Here is a 24,797-nt window from a genome sequence, read left to right on the forward strand (position 1 = left end):
CAGAACTTCCCTAGGCTATGTCTCGTCCAATGTCGCTGGCAATACGCCAAAGAGTGCTTGCACTCCGATAAGATGGACGCACACAAGCCGATATTGCTGATTTGCTTGGAATATCTAAGGGTGCGGTATATAAAATCCTCAAAGATCATCGAGGAGGGTCACTTCAGCCACGGAAATCTCCAGGAGGACCACGACTGATCCAGACAAGAGGATTGGGAACTGCTTAATCTGTGCCGCAGAAACTGGAAAATGCCAGCCAGCTGCCTCCGTCATTTGTGGAGACACACAATGGAATCAAATTTTCCCGGCAAAATGTAAATCGAAGGTTGTTTCAGCATGGTTACTGAGTAAGAAGAATGACCAAGTGTCCACGCCTAACTGTTCAACACAGAGTTGCTCGACTTCACTGGGCCAGGGAGCAAAAAAGATTACAGCTTGGGCACTGGTGACATGTTATCTTTATGGACGAGAGCCACTATATTTTTAATCACACAGATGGAAGAAAATGGGCTCTATTTTGGTATTTTCAAGCAGTGCAGGCAGACGGGTGCACTTGGTATTTTGGTAAACCGAGGTGTACAGAGGTGTGCCAGGATGGGTGTTGTGTCGCACCAGGGAGGAGGTGTCGGCATAATGAGCCGGCACATTGGGATTTTCGACCATTTTGGTCTGCGCCGGCGGTGTAAAAGGGCACTGAAAGCTGAAAGCACCCCAGACCTGGTCAACCACTGGGCAAGTGGATTTTCGTAAACCGGTGGAGTGGTGCGCTCACGTCACACCTCACAGTCAGGTTTCCACAGTGTCTGGCATTTCACTGCGATCAATAATTAGCAACAGCCACAATTCAATGCAACTATCTGAGTCAGCACATACAGTCAGACCTAAATTTATATATTTTGATCAGTGTCTCATCTGACCACATGGCAAGCGTGTTCGGTACGCGTAATGGTCACTCACCCTGACCGAATGTACACAGGTGAAACTGGGAGGCAAACTAATCAATTAACATCGCTGTGCCAACCGGAAACAGCCGTGGCATCCTACAGAGCATATATACTGCATCTATCTCAGAGCACTCGAGAGACAGAGAGAGACAGACACATGGAAAAAACGTAAGTGATGATCGTTGTCTGCTATTACTCACGTCATTTCATTCCAAATACAAATGTTATCATTGTAATGCTTAACGTTATCTACAAAGATGGAGTCCTTAGATGGGTTTACCATCTAAGGACCTCATATTTAGAATCAGAATCAGAATCAGAAATCCTTTTATCCCCAAGGGGAAATTGTTTTTGTTGCAGTGCTCCTTACAAGAATAGAATTAGAATAAAATTAGAAAAGAAAGAAAAGAGAGAACTATATATATATAAAAAGCAAATATAAAAACAAAATATTTCTCTCTCTATATATAAACAAAATATACCACAAAATATAGAACAGAATATAAAACAATATATACATACTGAGAAAAAATAAACAGTATATACAAACGGGTGTGCAAAGTAATACAAACGGATGTCATGAGACATGAGTGATGTCAGTCTACTCTTGGGAGAAGTTTGGGTGTCAGACACTTTCCTGTGGGGTCTCAGTCATCCTCGAAACTTGCCATGCACCTTGCCAGCGGCGTTTTTAAAGGTGAGGCGAGGAGCTGCTGTGATTGGTGAAAATTTGACTCAGCTGTGTCAAACCCACTTCACGCTTTCTCCTCTCCCTCTTTCCAAGTTGCGCCGCTGGGTGGGACTGAGATGAGAAGGGGGAGGAGATGCGCCAGCGGCGCAGTGCACGAAAATACCAAGTCTGTGCCACCACAGCCCATCAGCGCAGCTGACCTGACTTTGCGCCACGCTGGCGGCGGAGTCGAAAATAGAGCCCAAAGGGTTTGCCGATTACATGGCGACTACCTTCGCGGTGGCTGCATCCAGGAAACCACTTAAGCTGGTGGTGGCTCAGTGATGGCATGGGCTGGTATTCATTACAGAGGAAGGACACCATTGGTGGTGCTGGATGGAAACATAAATGCCGTTGTGTACAGGGACATCCTGGAGAGCGATTGCCTCCCACATGCAAGACGGGTTTATCGGAACAACTTTTGTCTGCAAGACGACAACACTAGAGCACATAGGACAGCTGCAGTGAAAGAATATCTTCATCCAGAGGGGGTGCAGCAGATGCAATGGCCCGCTTGCCCCCCTGATATGAACCCTATTGAGCACACCTGGGATGCCTTAGGCCAAGCCGTCAATGAGAGGGACAATATTCTTCAAACTCTACACAGGTTAGCCCAGCCCCTGACTGAACAGCGGAACACTCTGCCCACTGACATCAACAATATACCACGACGTCTTAATGCACTGATCAATACTCGATATTAGGGACTGTGTGCCATTTGAAACAGCAATATTGGACATTCATAAGCATGAAATCTTCTTGAATATATGTTTCCTGTTAAACTGACAAGCTGAAGAATTTAAAATGAGCCTTAAAGAAAGAAACATACTTAGGGTTAGACATGCACACACGGCATGCTTCCGTGAAATCTTTTCTCTGCGTTTCACCCTTCCTTGGTCTGTCCTTCCTACACGGCAGACCAGGAGCGGTGGGCTGCCAGCTGACAGCAGCACCCGGGGACCCAGTTCTCCTTGTCACCATTGGTCAGGTGGTGTTACCACCGTTCCACCGAATCCTAATCCTATTGATTCAATACCCCCAATTTTGTTTAAGCCTCAGTACAGTTTGTAAAAGTTAATTGTGATTTCATTTTCGTGATATGTTTAGAAGAGATTGATTAATAAAGATTTAAGAAGATATACACTTTATCTGTCAAGAATAAATCACATTGTCACAATCATTTCATGGAAGGAGCTGAAAAATATTTTATTCCAATTTCATGAGCAACAGAGTATATGTATATGTACATATACATATACATGTACATAACTCCCATGCTTACAAACTTATCAGCGAGGATGAAAAATTGCTTCACTCATGGGGCTTAATATGGGAAACCTTGTGTGCACTTATATTTATATTAATTTATCTGCAACAGACTATTTGTCTGTCATCATTGATGAACCTTGTTATTGTTTCAAATTCCTAAAAATGTATGTTAATTTCAAATTTAATAAAAGAATTCAAACAAACTTTTTTTTAATCTGTGTGCTCCTGCAAGGTGTACACTGATGATTACAGGTTCTGTTTGTCTGTTAAAAGCAAATGTAATGAACACAGACACTGTTGCTTTCTCTCTCTTTTTCTCGTTTCGTGATGAATGAATAAATGTAGCTGGGCCCCTGAGCTAACAGTTGATAAAGCTATAGACCCCAATAAAGCTTAATCCACCACAATATGGAGGGAAACAAAACGAAATGTATTCCTGCCCGTTACATTTGATTTTAAATAAACCTGTAGTGCATTTGCTGAAATAAGGCGAGGAAGACCCTGGAGTGTAAGGATATGTAGGATATGTAGTTTTTTGAATATTTTGTGTCATTTGTCAGAAACAGTCTAAAGTGATTCTTTATTTTTTCATAACAGAAACTTATTTCTCTTGAATTCTCAGTGCATTGCTGCATCCCCAAAGTCCATTTATTTAATTTTTTTTTTTTTTTTTACTTGCAGTTGCCTTGTTTGCATTTGTCTTGCCAAGTTGTTTGAAATTTTACTAGATAAGGAATGTTTTTAAAATAAAATTCTGGAAATAATACAATGTAGCATCTTTAGCTGATTAAAATCAAAGTAATAAGGGACATTATAATCAATTATAAAAATGTTGTTAGACGCAGCCCTAGTACAAAACAAAATCACAGAATTGTCTCGTTTTTTAGATTTTGGTTTTCTTCATTAGATTACCCATTTCAAGATGAAAACAAGAAAACACAGTCATTTTGCTTTTTTTAAAGTATACAAAAGCTAAAAAAAAAAAAAAAAAAAAAAAAAAAGCACATATTCTTTTTTTTATTGTCATTGAATGAATGAATGATACACATATCCAAGTGACAAACAGTAATAATAATACTGTTCAGCAGGCATGGCACCAGGATTTCAATTTTGGGTGGGCCACATTTACTTTGGGTGGGCTTCTTAATTATAAAAGTTAACACTGTTTCCAACTGGTAGTCTCACTTAAAAATGACTGGTATCATGCTGTGGAGGATGACTAGTATGTCTAGCTCAAAATCTAATTTTCGATGCCATTTATTATTTCACCACAACAGTTTGTGTTTATTACAAGTGGCACGCGCGGCTTATCTCATTATCTATATTTTCGCTACGGATCACGTGGATCAATATATCAATTCATTACGAAAACAGACATTTTAATGCCTGTTAATTCATTTTTGTTTGATCTGACTGGATTACTCTTTAAATTGATTGCAAGGAGAGGGAGAAACAGAGCGATCAGAGTACTGGGTAAGCTACAATGACTTTTAACAGGAGAGAGAGCGTGGTGTGCTGCGCTGTTCATTCATGACCTTTACTGTCTGTGAAGACTGTCAAGTCAGGCAGGAGTATTTAGCTCTACCTCCCATATTGACTATATTTTTTTACGAGTTCTAGTTTCGATGGGAAATGCATTTGCAGGTATATAAAAAAGCAACAATATGATTTCCTAAATACACCGCTTCTACATAGTTGGAAAATGACATCTATCTGTATTCAAAATAACACAGAGGGTGAAAGCCTGACTAAAAATGCACGAAACTGTTATGCCATAGTGATACATTCATTTAACTGTAGCAGCCTGTGCCTACAATATAGAATCCACTGCCCTTCTCAGTCACCATTTTTTGCCGAACAACAGCCAGATTGTGACATGCGTGCATGAGTGTAACATGTCTGGGGTGACCAATGATGGCCTACTGTGACTGGATTAGACCTCACATGATAATAGCTGAATAAGTGTTGTATTTTTTTATTTTTTTTTTTCAAATGGAAACGTTTTTGTCTTAAGGGTTTTATTAAAATGCTGTTTTTAATTATTAAAAATAAATGTTAAGAAAATACTCCAAGTCATTTAGGGTGGGCCCAGGCACCTGCTGTTCAGGATTGTGCCTATTAACTTTGACGGAACAACAGCCAATGAGGAAACTCCAGAACTCGACGAACCAACCATGTAAGCTCACTCACTCAGTAAGTTAGGGACAGATAGGTTGAGGCAGGTGGCTGCCCACCCTGAGCCTGGCTCTGCTCAAGGTTTCTGCTTGTAAGTTTTTCTTTGCCGCTGTCAACAAGTGCTTGCCCATGGGAGAATTGGTTCCCTGTACATTAAAAAGTATGGTTCTGCTCTATATGAAAAGTGTCCTGAGAAAACTTCTGTTGTAATTTAGCACTGTATAAATAAAATTTAACTTAACTGAATTCCATGTCTATAGGGCTAACCCTGCTTTGCTTCCTTCCAGGCAAAAGGTGAAAATGTGCCATTTAGAGACCCCATCCTCAAATTTCCCACTTGAGAAGCTTCTATCTGTTGTGTCAGTAACCTGCCTTGGGTTTATGGAAAAGTTAAAAATGAAAATACAGTAAACATCAATATTACATTGTTTTGCTGTCAAAAAATCCCCATCCCTTTCTAGACATATGGAGTGACCTACATCATGTTAATTAGTATTATGTTGTACAGTGGATTTATACAAATTTGTATTATTACAAATATCATTGCAACTTTAAATTAGTTGTTTGTTTTTAATTCTGGAACAGAACCTGGGAAATTGGTTTTCACTTTGGCTCTCTACAGTATACCATTATAGATATTATAGATATACCAGTATATCATTTTTAGGCAACGTTACTCAGAGGTCTTTGAAGGCACAGAGCTGCACTCTCTTCTGGCTGTAGAGGGCCAGCAGGGATGGGTCTTTGAGCATGCTCAGCTCATGCTGTCTGTCAGCTGATTTGGAGAAGTCATCTGGACCCTCTCCACAGCCTCCTTCCTGGGGGTGACTGGGGTAACCTGGGTGGACCATCAGCTCTGCTGTGACCACAGGCTTATTCAACCCTGATGCACTGCTGGAGGTAGTGCCTGATGACCCTGCACCCAAAGCATGGCTGAGGGCTCTCTGTAGGTTGGGGATGGACATGTTCTGGCCCATGGTGGTCAGTCCCAGATACACATCTGGCCATCTGTGGACAAGGAAAAAGTTTAAACCCTGATTGGTGTCTGTCAGCCATAGACTATGGAGAGAATCAATCAATCCATTCACTACAGCAGCTGACTGACAAGCACTGACACGGATGATCATTTAATAAAACAGATACAAAGAGTATTTTTAGATCCTATTCACATTATCTTCACACAATACTTAATGGTGAAGAGCAGTCCTACAAAGACCAGGTAGATGGATTTGTCAGCTGGTGTGATGTTAATCACTTGAACTCTAATATTGGTAAGATGAATGAGTTAATGAAATTTAAAAAAGGAAAGAGCAGCATTACCAATACTCATCACATTTTTTAATTCTCAACGTCAGGAGTTTGAAATTCTGATAAATATCGAGGGGTTCATATTGATATGAAACTGAACTAGTCAGACAATGATAATGCTATGTTCAAAAAGGCTTGCAAGTTTTTGTTAAATATTCTTATATGCTCGCAGGCATCTGGTATGGTATATATTGTATGGTAACAGCATTACTGCCAATGACAGGAACAGAATTAATGTTTATCAAAAAGGTTAGTTCTACAATTGACTTTACCCCTGATTGATTGAAAAATGTTTTAAAGGAATCAGGAGGACAGCTCAGACCACATTTCAGTTTGACGGTTACCCTCTGTTCGGTGTTTTCGTGTCTAATAAGTTTATTTAGTTCTTGAATATGCCCAGATGCTCCCCACAACACTTGTAAAGCATACCTACAGCTGTGAAACTTGTAAGTGACATGTAACATTTTTGACATACTATTTATTTCTTATACATTACTTACTTTTTGGTCTTGTTTTAATACACGATTTGTAACTGCCCCATTACAATTAATTTGAAGTGACCTAATTTAATGTCATGAGCTATTATTTATCCATCTGTGCATTATGTACATGATAATATAATGTCTGTGACTGTGTCTCAATTCTATACTGCACACACCAATTTAAGCAGGATTTAGCATGAAGCGTGTTCACACTGAGAATCTAACATATACAGTATGAATTTTCCCCTGAGATTATACTAAATTTGTTGATGGTGATTTTAATGACCATCCTACAATGCAACACATAAGTTAAGTGGGAATTTAAACCCATTTTCTGAATTATTTCTTATCTGATATATATTTTTTTTAATTTCCACTAAAAAATCTATGGCACTGAATACCACAATACTTCTGTCTGCTCCACCTGTATGCAGACCTATCATCAAAAAAGATAGGAAAGTAGAGGGACAGTTTCATACATTGTCTTTGTTGTATCAGTGAAGTCCTCCAACAAGTCCAGAACAGTGGTCATGACATACAACCATTACACACAGTTGTGTCTACTTATAGCATTGTTTATCATTGCCAAGGGCAGCTGTGTAAACCTGTCTCCATTAGTGCATCACATTTAGTTGTGACCGACCATCAACAGGGATATCTCAATTGTTACCATCATCAAATGTCGGCACAGGAATAAATTATTTCTCCACTTTCTCACAACCCCCTCAGCTCACTCTACAAAGCCATTTGTAGGCCACTCTGAAGTATCTGTGTGGTGGACACATTCTCACCACACATTTTTCTTAATAAATACTAGCTACGTGACATATGAATGGATTTTATGCATAAGCATTGTTTATCCATCTGGCCTCAGCACTAGAGACACCAAGAACTTCCTTGAAACCTTATTTTAGACTAGTGAAACTTCCTGTGACCAAACAGAAATGCACACACGCACACACGCACGCGTACGCACACATGCACGCGTACACACACACACACACACACACACACACACACACACACACACACACACACACACACACACACACACACACCTGATTCCATAGCGTGTGAAGACAGGGATGGAGTCCAGAGCATCCCTCTCCACCTGTGTGTAGAATTTTTGGAGGTGAGCTGGCAGCCAGGGGCAGCTGTGTAAACCTGTCTCCACTGGAACACGAGTATATGGAATCCTGAGATCACACAGGACCTGTGCAAACACCTCACGCACTTCTGCAACACAGTACAACATCCATACTCTCACATCACTTGAGCCCAGAGGTTGTATTGGTTAACAGATATTATAACATCAACTTACTGTAGTCATCATCATGGGCAAAAATTGATGCAGTAGTAAATAGCCAAAATTAATTAGCATTGAAGTAGACTGCCACCTGGCTGCATGGATCATCAACTACCTCACCAACAGACCACAGTATGTGTGGCTTCCCAACTGTGTGTCTGATGTGGTAGTCTGTAGGACAGGGGCTCCGATGATACAGCCATCGTTGGATGGGTATCACAAGGGAATGAAATGGAATACATGGAAGTCCAGCTTTGTTGACCAACTTCGTCAACTGTGAACCAATTGCACATGAACACAGCAAGACAGAGGAGATGGCGATAGACTTCAGAAGGAAGGTGCCACAGATTACACCAGCAGCTCCTTGAGCAACAGACTGCTGCATCTACTGTGTAAGAAGGAACACTTCTACAGGTCCATCATTCCAACACCTCTCAGGTAGTTTTCTTTGTCTTATCAACGGGGCACAAGAAGTATGTATGTAGCAGCCTTTTGCTATGCTCCTTTTCCGTGCTGACACTATCACTGATGCCACGGATTAATCAAGCCAATAATGTTTTGAACAAGTACATGTCAAATGAATGTTCTTTTCTGTCGTGCAGCCCTCCTCTTAATAAAAAACAATAATGATAAAAGACATGCAATGCCAGATGTTAATGGATCAAATTGCAATCCTGAAAAGCTGCCAATTTTGAGATGGAGACTTTGGGCTCTATTTTCAATTCCACTGCCGGCGTGGCGGAGGCGCAGCGCAAAGTCAGGTCTGCTTCGCCGATGGAGTGTGGTGGCGCAGACTTTGGTATTTTCGTGTACTGTGCTGCTGGCGCAACTACTCCCCCTTCTCATCTCAGTCCCACCCAGCAGCGCAACTCGGAAGGAGGGAGGGGAGAAGGCATGGAGTGGGTTTGACACAGTCGAGTCCAATCTTCACCAATCACACCAGCTCCTCATCTCACCTTTAAAAATGCCACTGGCGAGGCGCATGGCAAGTTTCGAGGATGACTGAACCCGCGCAGGAAAGTGTCCAACGCCCAAATGTCTCCCAGGAGGAGACTGACGTTCTGGTCCAGGGAGGTCCAGGCTTGCGGTGGCCGTATCTCCGGCCTCTCGAAATTTATTTCAATGCTATTTAGTGTGGAAAGTTATTGATCGTCAGATGTTTTTTGAACTGATGTAACCACAAATAATCAATTAATGACAAAGCTCCCTCCTCTCCCATGCGGTCTGTTGCTCTCCCAGTTGTCCTCCGTGAGTTCATAGTGACATCCATGTCGTACACCCATGTTGTGTAAAACGCCACATGCCTTGAGGAATGCACCGACACTCTGAGGGTTGTATGTTAATGAACCACCTGTCCAGTCCAGACATCTAAAACGCATTTTGAGAACCCCAAATGTGTGTTCGATGACTGACCGAGCACTGCTGAAAACACCGTTAAAACCACGCTGCCGTCTTGTTGAAGGTGTGATATATGCTTTCATCAATCACGTTTTCAGTGGATAGCCGTTATCACCTAGCAGCCACCCATCCAGAGGGGTGTCCCCCTGAAAGACTGTAGGAATGCTAGAATTCGAGTCATGTGCTGACCCAGGGGAAATTGGCATACACGTTTGTCACCAGATAATTTGAGTCACAGATCACCTGACATCCCAGTTTCACCTGTGTACATTCGGTCAGGTTGAGTGACCATTACACGTGCCGAACGCGCTTGTGATGTGGTCAGATGAGATACTGATCAAAACACATAATTTTAGGTCTAACTGTATGTGCTGACTCAGATAGTTGCATTGAATCGTGGCTGTTGCTAATTATTGATCCCAGTGAAATGCCAGACACTGTGGAAACCTGCCTGTGAGGTATTGGTGACGTGGGCGCACAACTCCGCTGGTTTATGAAAATCCACTTGCCCAGTGGTGCGCTGCTGGTGCACAGAGTTGACCAGGTCTGGGGTGGCGAGCTTTCAGCGCACTTTTATGCTGCTGACGTGGACCAAAGTGGACCGAAAATCCAAATCCACCGGCTGATTATGCCGACACGTCCCCCTGGTGCGCCGCAACGCCCATCCTGGCGTACCTCTGTGCACCTCGGTTTACCAAAATACCAAGTGCGCTGCGCGCCCACCTGCGCTACACGAAAATACCACTGTGTGGGGTGTGCAACCTGTGCCCCGCCACCGGCGGGGACGAAAATAGAGCCCTTTGTGTCCAAGTTCCAGGAGGTGTCACACCATTTTTTCCCAGCTGTGAGCAGTTCAACAGCTGTGACAGAGCAGCGTCCATCAACTGCATGATAATTAAAAAACACATTTTTCCAAATACAACTGCAGTGTGAATCAACACAGATACTAATGACCATTTGATATCTTTTGATAAAAGAATGAACCCTCCCTAAACTTGTGGTCCCAACGACAATCAACTTTGAAAGTTTGCTCCAATCTGCCTTCATTTCACTGTTTAATCTTAGAAATTTCATCCACTTGTTCTTTTGTGTTTCCACTACTTACTGCATCTAATTAAGATGTCATGCTTCATCTGGTCTGATGATCCTCAATCAAACAAATTCGGTGCATTAGGGACTTCAGTCATTCAATCACTTACTGACTTATTCATTGGTGTATTCTTTGTACTCATTAATTGTAGTATTTAGCTTATTAATGGTCACAGTCATTGGTTCATTTATTTGTTCTGTTAGCAGTTATTGTGTGTAATTAGAAGTCATTGTATGTATAGTGTGTAGTGTGTGTAGCACGTGAGTGCAGTCTTGGTATTGTCGACTGGGGTTTTATTTGCGACAGATTCCACAACATGGCGTGTAACCTCCAAGACTGGGAGAGTACCTATCATGTGGAATCCATCTTGCCCTCTGTGACTATTAAAACCTGCCATTAAATGTTCTTAAATATCTAATGTTGCCTATTGTTGCATTTGTTTATTCACTGAGAAATGTGTTGCTTGTTGAGCCATGTGTAGCACTGGGTACCTGCAGATGAGTGTACAATAGCAGTGACAATACAATATGCTTTTATTTATTTATTTTTTGTAATGATGAACATTACCTGGCAGTACATGGACGTGTTGGTGTCCATCCATGTGGTGAGGCAGGTGACCTGTCAGTTCCCTAAATAGCCTGACCTGAGCCCTCAACTCCAGCTCAACCTGGGAAGGAAGAACACACCTGGAGGTTAGTGTACTAGGGAAAGGTAAATCCAGATGATATTTGTGTGTGTGCGTGCATTTATGGACAGTATTATAGACTATAGACTACAATTATGACTCTAATTGTGCAACTTCCTGCTCTCCTACAGACAAGATGCTTTTCCTGGTTGCTTCTTGCTTTGCTTATATTCTTCAGCTGATATCCTAAATTTTCTCTGCCAAATGTTTTTGAAAGTGGATCCTGGATACATTAACATGAAATGGGCTTAAATTAATGGAAGAAACAGAAGGCTATCACCCTATTTTTTGTCATTTTTATTATTTTATTACAGCTGTGGAGCAGCTCCTGGCACAGATTTTTCTGACATACTGCCCTCGATGTGTCCTAATGCCACTGGATCAGCTGTTCAGGCTCTCCAAACCAGCCTTTTCTAATGATGTTTCTTACTGGCACAGCATCAGTGCCAGACCAAGAGCATCCACTCCAGCCATCATCGGGCAAGGCAAATCTAGCAGGAAATTAAATAAGAGGGCACAAACACTCACTCCACCACTTAGACTCTCACTGAAAAACAGGTATGACCCACCTGCTCTGAATGACCAAAGATGATAATATTAACTATGTTGACGTCAGGGAAACTAATAACACCATGAGCATTAAGGCTGGCCATCTGGTGGTTTGAAGAAACTTTGGACATTGTGTTTTCCTTTTTTGGCAGAGGCTGGGTGTGGCTTTCTAGGTGGCTGGGAGCTGGCTCCTTCTCAGCTGGAGCTCATTTTAATCAGCACAGTATAAAGACTGTATACTGCTAAAGACTTGTCGCCAGATTGTTTCCACTACTCTGTAGTATAGTTGGCCATGATTACCAGTGTTACCAGTGCAATTCTCTTCCACTGTTTGCGTCTCTAGTGTTCTGGTGGCAGTGATTAATTGTTTGTGTCTCTGTTTGCTTCTCCCAGATCAGTGAGTTCACCCACACCCATCTCCAGTCCCAATGCCTCTGCCACCACTGCCGCTCAGCCTCGTGCCTTCGCCTGCCTCATGCCTCCAACCCCCTACCACCACCACCTTGTGCTTCCATTGCCACATGCCCGCCAAGTAAGTACTCTCTCCACTTGAGCTATGTGTGCTCCAGCATATCTTGGAACTGTGAATCACCTCTTAACATGTGCCTCACCTGCTGTTCACTGGATTTCCCGGCTACAAGCTACTTCCTAGCCCATTCAAATGAATTACTTTTTACCCAATTCCGTGTCTGCTCTTGAGTCCTATTCCCACCCAAACCATAACAGGCAAAATCCCAAGAAATAGCCTCAGGATAACTGTGAGGCCCAAGGCCAGGGGAAATGTTGCAAACTTCCCATTTGAAAAGCTGAGGGCCAGAAATAATACTTGTAAACCAACACCTCATAAGCCAGACACCATTCTGATTAGGGACTCTATAACCATGTAAGAATGGCAAAGACTGAAAATCTCACCATGAATGACACATCTGTCAGAGAGCTACAGTAACAGAGCTGCTACCAGTCATTCTTCTTTGTGTTATCCGAGATTCAGATCTAAGCTTCAGGTCCCGCATCAATAATGTGACCAAAACTTTTCCACCTTCAAACAAAGCTAAAGTTCAACCATTTATAAATTATACCCTTATTTTAAGACAACTCAATTACTGTAAATCCAAAAAAACAAAAAACCAAACAAAAAAAAAAAACACACAGAGACTTCAGCTCATTCAAAACACTGCAGCTTGCTAAATATTTTCAAAAGAAAGCTAAAAACTTATCTCTTCACTTTATCCTGACACAGCTCTGAAAAGTCTGGCTTTGCCTTGCTCTTATGCACCGGTGCATGTCTTTTAAATTATATTTTACTTGATTTTATGCATTCTATGTAATCTTTTTTTAACCAATATTTTATTATTTTATTCTGTGTGTTATGATTTGTGGTCAAGCAAAAAAACCAAAAAAAAAAAACAAGGTGTGCACCCAAAGGTGCAGACTTAACAAAAAATGGCTGAGCGGGAACAGTCCAAGTGATTTATTCAACAAAAGGTAAAGGCGACAAAAATCCAAAAGCAAAACAGCGATACTAGGAAAACAAACTTATAAGCAAACTGGGAAAACAAAGACTAGGCCACAATACTCACTGGAGTCACGGGGAACAAGGAAAACCACACACAAGGGGATGATCCCACAAAGACAAAGGAAACACACAGACTTAAATAGATGTGGAACTAAACAGGCACAGGTGGACACAATAACACAATCACCAAGGTGGGAAATATACGGGAAGTAAAGTAAACTAAGACGCAAGCGGGAAGGCTACCAAAATAAAACAGGATCCTAACACTGTGGTTTTATGCATTGTTCTTATTTTATTTTTATCCTTATTCTATCTTACTTTTAATATCATTATCAAGTGGGTTTTATTCTTCATCTAATTTTACATTTATTTTTTATCAATTTTTATTTCCATGCTGTCTTTTCTATGTCAAGCACCCACTTCCTGTATGTGATTACTTTCTTGTAAAGCACTTTGAGTTGCAATTCCTGTATGAAAGGTGCTATACAAATAAAGTTTATTATTATTAGACTAGATCAACTGAAATGTTAGGAGAAAAACATAACACAGAGCTTGCCGTTGTTCTTCATTCAAGTTGTTTGCCATTTAGCAAGTGGGTAACTGCTATTTTCAGCCTGACTGGCTTGTTTGTTAGCAATAGCTTGTGTCACATTTGTGTGCTCCATACTCTTTTTGTCAGTTAAAAAAAGGATACGTAACTGTTCCATCAGAGAGGAGAGGACCATGACCAATGTATGTATGCTAACATGAGGATGCATGTACCCTTGTCTCCCCAAGGTAGGTCAGACCACACCCTGGTGCATCTCAACTCCTGTTACATGCCTCTGGTAAAGCATCAGCCTGTGACCACAAGGACAATGAGAAGGTTGGAGGAGTCTAATCAGACACTACAGGGCTGTCTTGAGGTGACTAGCAGGCATTCTGCAAGCCACATGCAGATGATCTTGATGGGCTAACGGAGTTAAGGCAAGATACTGAACTCCAAATTGCCCTCGATGCTGTGCAATTGGTGTGTGAATGGTTAAAGTTTATAATGAACAGGTGGCCTAGGCACCATTGTATAAATGTGTTTGTGAGTGGGTGAAAGCAGACTTGTAAAGCACTTTGAGTGATCATCAGACTAGGAAAGCCCTTTATAAATACAGTCCATTTACCATTTACCAGAACAGACTATATCAATTTCTGCGGGGACTGCACTGTCCCTGAAAAGGTTGTCCATTGTTATTCACATAACAAGCTATGGGTAACAAAGGACATTAAGGGGGACCTGAAAGTGAAGATCAGGGACGCAAAAGACAAGTACATGAGGAAGCGGGAATGGAAAACTGCAGCGGAACAATATGAGGGAGGTCTCATTCACGATGTAAAATTGCAGAAAATTGTTTTGTTTTTTTCCCTTTGTTGCCCCCCAGTCCCCCGTATGACGCCACTAAAGATAAGACTGCTTCACAGTCTAGAGCCCAGGCTCTAAGTTGAGGATGCCATCACTTACCTGCTTAACAACAGGACAAGCCAGCATGCGCTCAGGACATTCACATCATTACATCAATCTTCACATAGACATTCAAAGCCCAGGACTGTTTTTAGACCCAGCACTGTTTTTACCATTCCTTTAAAACACCATGATGAGTGCACGTTCAGCACAGCTATCAAATTGGCTGTGCTGAATGTGCGCTCTCTTTTAAACAAATCTTTTATTATAAATGACTTAATTTTAGACAAAAACCTAGATGGTATTCTCCTTACAGAGACATGGCTCGGCACTGACGCACCTGTTGTTCTCACTGAGGCTTCCCCACCAAATTTTAACTTTTTATTCTCTACTGGGGGGGCAAAAAGGGAGGCAGCACTGCATCTATCACTAGAACTACGTCTGCAAATGCAGTTCCTTTTAACAGCTTTACATCATTTGAGCACCATGCCTTTGTTTTTAGCAGTCCTCCTATTCTTTGCATAACGGTCTACAGACCACCCCAGTATTCATCCTCTTTTATCAGTGAATTCTCTGAGTTCTTATCAATCATTCACACCACCTACAACAGGATTTTATTAGCTGGTGATTTTAAACTACACATTGACAACAACTTGGACCCAGTATCCAGAGAATTTTTAAACCTCTTAAACTGTATGAATTTTAAACAGCACGTTACACAGCCGACCCACAGCAGGGGGCACACTCTGGACCTGATCATAACTTATGGCCTGTCTGTGGGGGTGTCCTCTGTTGTGGATCTGGCTGTGTCCGATCACTCGTGTGTTTTTTAACATCGCCAGTTTTACTCAGCAGGAGGCACCAGTGAGAACAGTGAGGAAACGCTACCTAACTCCTGAAGTGGCTGCAAATTTTATCCAGATTTTACAGAGCACTCCTGCAGAAATTTTACCAGCACCCTGTGATTTTATCGTTGACAATTTTAACACTCAGAGGAAATTAGGAATTAGGAAAAAACCTACACCTCCGTGGAGAAATGAAGATATTAAGTATCTGAAAAGAAACTGCAGGAGTGCTGAGAGGAAATGGAGAAAATCAAAACTGACAGTCCACTATGAAATTTTACGTCATCACCTCAAAACTTACAACAACACCATTAAACAGGCAAGAATTTCTCACTTTTGGTGGCACGGTGGCTCAGTGGTAACACTGTCGCCTCACAGCTAGAAGGTCCCCGGTTCGAATCTCGCTGTGGGCTGGGTGTGTCCTCCACCATGCCTTGGTGCCTGCTGCTTGAGGAAAAATAAGGGGCCTTTCTGTGTGGAGTTTGCATGTTCTCCCCGTGTTCACCTGGGGTATCCTCCATAAAAAAAAACATGCAAGAAGATTACCACCTGACCAATCTGAAAAGGAACTGGTCCCCGGGCACTGGTCGACTGGCAGCCCACTGGCTCCTGATCTGCCGTGAAGGAAGGACTGACCATGGATGGGTCAAATAGCGGGATGGAATTTCACATATGCATGGCGTGTACAGTTTCCTCCTCAACTGCATGTTGTGTATAAAAAATGTTCTTCTTCTTCTTCTTCAAAAAGCTAATCTCTGACCATAAAAATAATCCCAAATTTCTCTTCTCCACAATTGATCTTTTAATAAACAGTAATTTTAACAGACCTCATAAGACAATAACAAATACCCTGTGTGAAGACTTTGCAGACCACTTCAGGCGCAAAATTGATAACATCAGATCCAGTCTTTTATCTCAACAGATTTTAACTACCAATACGTCTTGATCACAGGTATTACCTGAGGAAACACTGGAGAGTTTTGCCCTGGTTGACGCAAGGACACTTGGTCGAGTTTTCTCCCAGGTAAACCCCACAACCTGCCTTTTAGACCCAATTCCCACACCGTTTTTTAAAACGCTCTATGGATTCTTTGAGGAACAGCTGTTATACATGGTGAATTGCTCTCTTCAGACGGGTGTCTTCCCGGCCTCCTTTAAAACGGCGGTGGTGAAGCCCCTTCTGAAGAAGAGCAATTTAGACCCCAATATTCTTAATAACTACCGACCTGTATCCAACTTACCTTTTTAAAGTAAAATTTTAGAAAAACTGTTTTTTTAACCAAGTAAATGATTTTTTAAACAAAAAGAACATTTTAGAAAGGTATCAGTCTGGTTTTAGGATGAACCACAGTACCGAGACAGCCCTATTAAAGATTCTAAATGATATCAGATGCAACTTAGATAAACACAAGCTCACAGTCTTGGTACTACTGGATCTAACTGCCGCCTTTGATACAGTACATTTTATTCCATCACATTTTATTAAACAGACTGAGGCACCTGGTCGACCTCTCATGTACTGCTTTTAACTGGTTCGTCTCATACCTCACTGACCGACACTTCTTTGTAATTTGGGATGCATGTTCCTCAGGTACCCATGAGATCAAGTGTGGGGTTCCCCAGGGGTCAATTTTAGGTCCAACTCTTTTTAATCTGTACATGCTACCCCTCGGGGACGTCATCAGGAGGCACGGCATCAGCTTCCATAGTTATGCTGATGATACGCAACTGTACATTGCCGTGTCTCCTGATGACACAGGGCCTATTGATGCCCTTTTTAACTGTATTTTAGACATCAAGTCATGGGTGGCAGAAAATTTCCTTCAGCTCAATCAGGACAAAACAGAGGTCTTAGTCATTGGTCCTGAAGGCCAGAGAGAGAGAAACTTTTACCAAAACTACAAGATCTGAAACCAACACATTCTGTAAAAAGTCTGGGCGTGATTTTTGACTCTGAGCTTACTTTTATTCCACACATCAAAAACATGACAAAGATAGGTTTTTACCATCTTAAGAATATAGCCAGAGTCCGCCCGTTTCTCTCTCAGGCCAGCACGGAGGTGCTGATGCATGCTTTTATCTCTTGTCACATAGGTTATTGTAATGCCCTGCTCTCTGGTCTTCCCAAAAAGAGTATCTAAAATTTTCAATTACTACAGAACTCAGCCGCTCGCGTGCTGACGAGGACCAGAGGGCGGGAGCACATTACACCAGTTTTAAAATCACTGCATTGGCTCCCTGTGCGTTTCAGGATAGATTTTAAGGTTCTTTTATTAGTTTTCAAATGTCTTAACGGTCTCGGGCCTTCTTATTTATCTGACCTACTTTTACCATATCAACCCTCGCGGACCCTGAGGTCCTCCGGCTCCGGCCTCTTAACCATACCAAAAGTAACAACTAAAACACAGGGGGAGGCGGCTTTTAGTCATTATGGCCCCCGACTGTGGAACAGCCTGCCGGAGAACCTCAGGGCCGCAGAGACTGTTGATGTTTTTAAAAAGAGGCTCAAGACTCACTTTTTTAATCAGGCTTTCAATTGATATGTTTGATTATCTCATTCCTTTAATCAGGCTTCTTATCTTATCATATTTTAGTTGTATGTTTTAACGACATGACTATTTACTATTTATTTCATTTACTCAGTTTATTTATAGTTTATCTATAGCTTTCATTTATAGTTTATTTACTATTTATTTCCTTTACTCATCTTATTTCATTCAACGTTCATGTTTTATATGTTGTATTATTTTACTCTATTTTATTTACTTTACTTATTGTCTTATGAACTTTTCTTCTTTTAAATGTTTATTTTATTTTATTTATTTATTTTTAATTCCAGTGTTTCCTCGGTGGGTCCTCCACACTGAGAGATGTGTCTGATCTGTTGCAGGGGGCGCTGTCCTCGGGCCCTCTTGGCCCGGCCAGTTGGGGGACTCCCTACCTTGGTGTGGGGTCCACCGGTCTGTCAGGCTCGGGTGGGCCCGGGTGTGGGTGCCCCCTGTGCTCACAGTCCCTGATGTTTCTCGGTGTGGACGACCCCAAAGGTGGCATTTTCCTCAGTCATTAGTGCCCTGCCATGTCTTGTTACCCCTGCTATCGTCTGCAGTAAGAATGTTTATGTGTGTGTGTGTGTGTGTGTGTGTGTGTGTGTGTGTGTGTATGTATGTGTGTATGTGCGTGTATGTGCACGTGTGTGCGTGTGTGTATGGATGTAGTTGAGGGTGGGTGTTACATACGGAGGGTGGGAGGGATGGGTTTTTATTGTTTCTTTATTTTGATTTATATTGTTTTTAAATCCTGTGAAGCACTTTGTGTTGCATTTTAATATGTATGAAAAGTGCTATATAAATAAAGTTTGATTTGATTTGATTTGATTTGATTTGATTTGAGAGGGTCATGTTCTTTGACTTCTCCAGTGCTTTCGACACCATCTGGCTAGCTCTACTGGGTGAGAAGCTGACAGCACTGCAGGTGTATGCCCCCCTCCACAGTACACCCTGCAATGCAGTCTCTGATGACTCTGCTTTAGTTGGATATGTCAGAAAGGGTGAGGAGGATGAGTACAGGGATGTGGTGGGAAACTTTCTTACATGGTGTGAGCAGATCCACCTGCCACTCAACATAGCAAAGAAATGGAGATGGTTGTGGACCTGAGGAGGCCCAAGGCATTGGTTACCCCTGTTTCCAAGTCAAGTGTCATTCTGGACAACTCACTCCATGACTTGCTAGACAAGCAGAGGAGTTCAGTGTGAGACTCATCCCCCGAGATGCACCATAGAATGCCACAGGAAGTCACTCCTGCCTGTGACTCCCTCGGTAGATAGAAAGGCCAGCACTTGATGATTATAAAGTCCACGGGGGGTGAACAGTGTCTACAAATCATCACAGTGTCTTGACACAAAGCATCCCTGATGTAAACACAGACCTCGCCGCCGTGGGTCTTACCTCCTTCAATGAGGTTTGCTGTTGTTGAGCCATGTTTCCGTAAAAACAAAAGAACAGCACTCTCTCATGATCTGCTGGGTCAATCTCAGAAGGTGTATATAGTCCAAAGAGCATACATTGGCGAGTATGATAGATGGTATAGCCAGCTTGTGTGGATTCGCCGCTAGCCTGGCAAGGATTCCCCCACGTTTTCCCTGCTTCTGCCTCCTCTTGCACCGCCTGCGTCGCTTCCTCTGCAGTTGCGTTGCAGTAGTGGGGGTCGATGTTGAAGTGGGCTGCCGGAGTGGGCCGAGGTCAAGTAACTCCTTAGTGTGTGCCGGGTTTAACTTGCAGACTGTTGTTTTGTCAATGTCAAAAGTCCCACGGCTGTATGCGCATTTGGTCAGACAAAAACGCCGAAAACATAAAATCACTCGAAGACAAACATGTAAATACCACAGTATCGGGGCAGAGAGGAGCCGCTGCATCTGCATGCACCGCCATCTTAAAGATTTTTTGTATGGAGAAGTCTGGGGAGAAGTGGTCTCTGCAGAAGAGTTGCAGCCAAAAAGCCACACCTCGGACATGGAAATGAGGCCAAGTGACTCAACTACACATGAAAACATGGGGACTGGGGTGCGGAAAAATGGCAGTAGGTGCTCTCGACTGATGAGTCAAAATTAGAAATATTTTGCTATAGCAGAAGGCTGGGAAAAATGCCAATAATGTACAATAATAGCCAAGGCTGGGCAAACTGCCAATAATGTACAATAATGAGAGTCTGCCGGCAATGTCCTTTAACTCCCATGTAAAACATTTCAAGGACTGCCTATTCTCCTCTACTTAACATTGCAAAAATTAGGCACATCCCGTCTCAAATGATGCTGAAATCTAGTCAATGCATTTGTAACTTCCAGGTTATCAGGCTGCTCAAATTTGTTAAAATAAATATTAAATATTTAAGTTAAATATTCTCCATTTGTTTCAGAACGCTGCAGCACGTGTTCTGACAACAACAAGTAAGGGAGATCATATTTCTCCGATATTAGCCACTCTGCACTGGCTCCCTGTAAAATTCAGAATAGAATTTAAAATAAATGATCAGACACCATCTTATCTTAAGGAGCTCATAGTACCTTAATATCACTCTAGAACACTGCACTCCCAAAATGCAAGCTTACTTATGGTTCCTAAAGTCTCCAAAAGCAGAATGGGAGCCAGAGCCTTTAGCTATCAAGCTCCTCTCCTGTGGAACCATCTTCCAGTCTTTGTCTGGGAGGCAGACACCATCTCTATATTTAAGATTAGGCTTAAAATTTTCCTTTTTGATGAGGCTTATAGTTAGGGCTGGCTCAGGTTTGCCTTTGACCAGCCCTTGTTTAAGCTGCTATAGGATTAGACTGTCAGGGGACTTCCAAAGATACATCAAGCTCCTCTGTTCTTCTCTTCCTCTCCATCTGCATGCTTTCATGTCCTACAAAGGCATCATTTGAACTAAAACAGGCCTCCACCGCTCCCACACACAAAGTGGGCACAATACTCTTGACTTAATTGCAATGCTGCATGGCTGAGCTAACAGCGACCCCACTACATGTACCACACCGGCTCAACTCTCCGGTGAGGTCTCTGCAACCATGCCTCCTCACAGTGTTTTCTCCTCACTCCCTGTGAATGAGGCAACAGACACTCTGAACTTCGCTAGCCGCCTCTCTAAACAATCTATGCCCACTTTCATCCAAACTTGCTCGTAAAACCCCTTCCAGTCCATTGCTCACGGGTGTCATCAGAGAACAACGTGTGGTGCTCAAAATTACAGGCCAGTTTCACTTCTCTCTTTCCTTTCCAAGACTCTTGAGTGCACAGTCTTTAATCAGGTCTCTGCATTCCTTTCTGATAACAACTTGCATGACCACAGCCAATCGAGTTTCAAATGCAGACACTCTACAGGGACTGCACTCTTATCTGTAGTGGAAACACTACGATCAGCTAGGGCTACTAGTCAATCCTCTGTTCTACTGCTACTTGACCTATCAGCTGCCTTTGACACGGTTAACCACCAAATCCTCCTCTCCACACTCGCTGACCTTGGTTTCTCAGGATCTGCTGTCCGCTGGTCCTACCTCTCAGGGAGATCCTTTGCAGTATCTTGGAGGGGAGAAGTGTCCAAATCCCATTGCTTCTCCACAGGGGTACCACAAGGGTCAGTGCTTGGACCCCTTCTCTTCTCAATATACACCACCGTACTTGGTGCAGTCAGCCGCTCACATGGTCTCTCATACCATTCCTATGTTGACAATACCCAGCTGCTCCTTTTGTTCCCGCCAAATGACCCCACGGTCTTGGCTCAGATATCGGCATGCCTCGCCGATATCTCAGCATGGATGAAGGAACAACACCTTCAGCTTAACCTATCAAAGAAGGAGCTCCTTGTCATCCCAGCTGGTCCCTCTATACAACAACAGATCAGTATCCAGCTTGACTTGGGTCTGCTTACACTAACTTTCAAAGAGCATGTGACCTCTATTGCTCAGTCATGCGGATTTGCCCTAGACAACATCAGGAAGATCAGACCCTACCTGTCTGAGCATGCATCCCAACTCCTAGTACAAGCACTGGTACTATCACGCCTCAACTATTGTAATTCCTTACTGGCAGGGCTCCCAGCATGCTCGCTAAAACTTTTGCAGATGATACAGAATGCGGCAGCTCTCCTGGTATTTAACCAGCCCAAACAAGCATATGTCACTCCGCTGTTCACATCCCTCCACTGGCTGCATCAAGTATAAGTCCTTTATGCTTGTATACAAAATTGCCACCAAAGCCACTCTGACCCACCTGAACTCCCTCATTCAGGTTTATGCTCTCTCCCACTCACTCTGCTCTACCCAGGAATGGCGCCTGGTGCTGCCATCTCCAAAAAGCCCTAAGTCGCTAGCTAGACTCTTTTTTTCTGTGGTTCCCCAGTGGTGGAACGAGTTTCCAAACTCCTTTCGCTCTGCAGAGTCCCTCACGATCTTTAGAAAAAGACTGAAGACCAAGCTCTTTACTGAACACCTTGTTCTTTAAAAAAAATAAACAAAAAAACAAACAAACAAACAAACAAACAAAAACTCTTGGTCGACTCTATGCACTTTTTGCACTACTTCGTAGCACTGTCTAATAGCACTTATGTCCAGTTGGACCAGAAAGTTGCGTTAGGGTACTTATTCTTGCTGTTCTCTCCCATCTAGAACCTTGCTTGTGTTGTATGAAAATCTCATATGTACGTTGCTTTGAATAAAATTGTCTGTGAAATGACAAATTGTAATTGTAAATAAAACTGAATCGAATTAGATTCACAAAACTGAAACATCAGTGCGCAGTTCACTGGTTGACACTGACATTCCAATCTCTGCAATAGGTACCATGGTCAATGGTGTTGAATGCTAAACTAAGATCTCATACAGTCTAGTACAGAGAGTCCTTTGTCTGATGCAATTAGACGGACATTTGTAACTTTAACCAGTGCCGTCTCTGTGCTATGATGCACTCTAAATCCTGACTCAGAATCCTCAAATAAACCATTTTTGTGTAGAAAGTCACACGGCTGATTTGCAACTGCTTTCTCAAGAATTTCTGAGAGAAAGGGGAAGTTGGATATAGGTCTATAGCTGCTTTAAAGAAGTGTGGTATGTAGCCTGTTGATAAAGACAGATTGATCATGTCTAATAAAGAAGAGCCAATTAAGGATAAAACTAAGCAGCTTAGTGGGGATGGGGTCTAAAATACAGGTTGATGATTTTGATGATGAAATTATTGGTGAAGGTCGACAGGTGAAAAACTGAAAAAAAAATTATGACAGGTTTAATAACAGTTTCTATAGTTTTTGTGTTTGAAAATAAATCAGTCCCTGTGGTTGGCAGGAGATGATGCATTCTGTTTCTAATAGTAACAATTTTATCATTAAAGAAGCTCATGAAGTCATTACTGCTGAGGGCTAAAGGGATACATGGTTCAATGGAATTATGACTCTCTGTCAGCCTGGCTACAGTGCTGAAGAGAAACCTGGGACTGTTCTTATTTTCCTCTATTAGTGCAGAGTAATATGCTGCCCTAGCACTGCGGAGGGCTATCCTATATGTTTTAAGACCATCTTGCCAAGCAAAACAAAATTCTTCCAAACTGGTAGAACACCATTTCCTTTCTACTTTTTGTGAAGTTTGCTTTAATTTGCAGGTTTGGAGGGTATACCATGGAACTAACCTTTTTTTTATCTTCTTTTTTAGAGGGGTAACAGAGTCAAGTGTCATACACAATGAACCTGTAGAGCCATCAACCAGGTAGTCAATTTGGGAGGGACTAAAGTTAGCATAGGAGTCCTCTGTTGTATTGAGACATGGCATTGAATTAAATCATATCCTTAAATTTAGCTACATCACTATGAGACAGGAATCTGGTGTAGGAATTTTTGCCTACTGGCTGGTAGTCTGGTAATATAAATTATGAATTCAACAATCATTAAATAAATCCGATAAAAGAGGGTTCTTTGAGGAGACTATTAAGTGTTCAATTTCAATGCCATATGTCAAAACAAGATCCAGGGCGTGGTTAAAAGAGTGAGTAGAAGAGAATCAGAAGGACAATCCCCTTTATTTGTCACACAACATATACACGCAAACACGCCATGCAATTGGTGAAATTTGTCGTCCGGATTTGACCCATCCTAGTCGTCCTTCCTCCGTGACAGACCAGGAGCAGCGGGCTGCCATCCGACCGGCGCTCGGGGACCCAGTTTCCGTTGTCACCATTGGTCAGGTGGTGATCTTATTGCACGTTTTTAGTGGAGTTTTTTTCAAGGAGGATACTGTTGATATTGATCAACATGATATTGATATTGTGAACACGGAGAGAACATCCAAACCACACAGAAAGGCTTTTTCCTCGAGCAGCAGACACCAAGGGCATGGTGGAGGACACTCCCCCGGCGCCCACAGCGGGAATCAAACCCGGGACATTCTAGCTGTGAGGCGACAGTGTTTCCACCTTCTCACCGTGTCACCACAGTACTACAGTACCACAGTACTGTAGATTCATGTACATTATAATGGAAGCCAACTGAGTCTAGTAATGAGATAAATACAGTGCTAAGGCTGTCATTATCAACG

At 42.3% G+C, this 24,797-nt stretch overlaps 1 protein-coding gene across 3 annotated transcripts in view; it reads right to left on the reverse strand.

The window, feature by feature from the left end:
- Nucleotides 1-4,932: 4,932 nt before the first annotated feature.
- ydjc (YdjC chitooligosaccharide deacetylase homolog) overlaps nt 4,933-24,797 on the reverse strand; it is a 55,767-nt gene continuing 35,902 nt past the window's right edge. For all 3 annotated transcript variants that reach the window (XM_070965369.1, XM_070965367.1, XM_070965366.1), the window contains 3 exons: nt 11,270-11,369; nt 7,967-8,144; nt 4,933-6,126 (listed from right to left, as the gene is read on the reverse strand). In XM_070965369.1, coding sequence (XP_070821470.1) covers nt 5,796-6,126; nt 7,967-8,144; nt 11,270-11,369 — 609 coding nt within the window. In that variant the 3' untranslated portion in view covers nt 4,933-5,795. The remainder of the gene's footprint in view (nt 6,127-7,966; nt 8,145-11,269; nt 11,370-24,797) is intronic.

The sequence above is a fragment of the Chaetodon trifascialis genome, chromosome 6 (genome assembly GCF_039877785.1).
Source record: "Chaetodon trifascialis isolate fChaTrf1 chromosome 6, fChaTrf1.hap1, whole genome shotgun sequence".
Lineage (NCBI taxonomy): Eukaryota > Metazoa > Chordata > Actinopteri > Chaetodontiformes > Chaetodontidae > Chaetodon > Chaetodon trifascialis.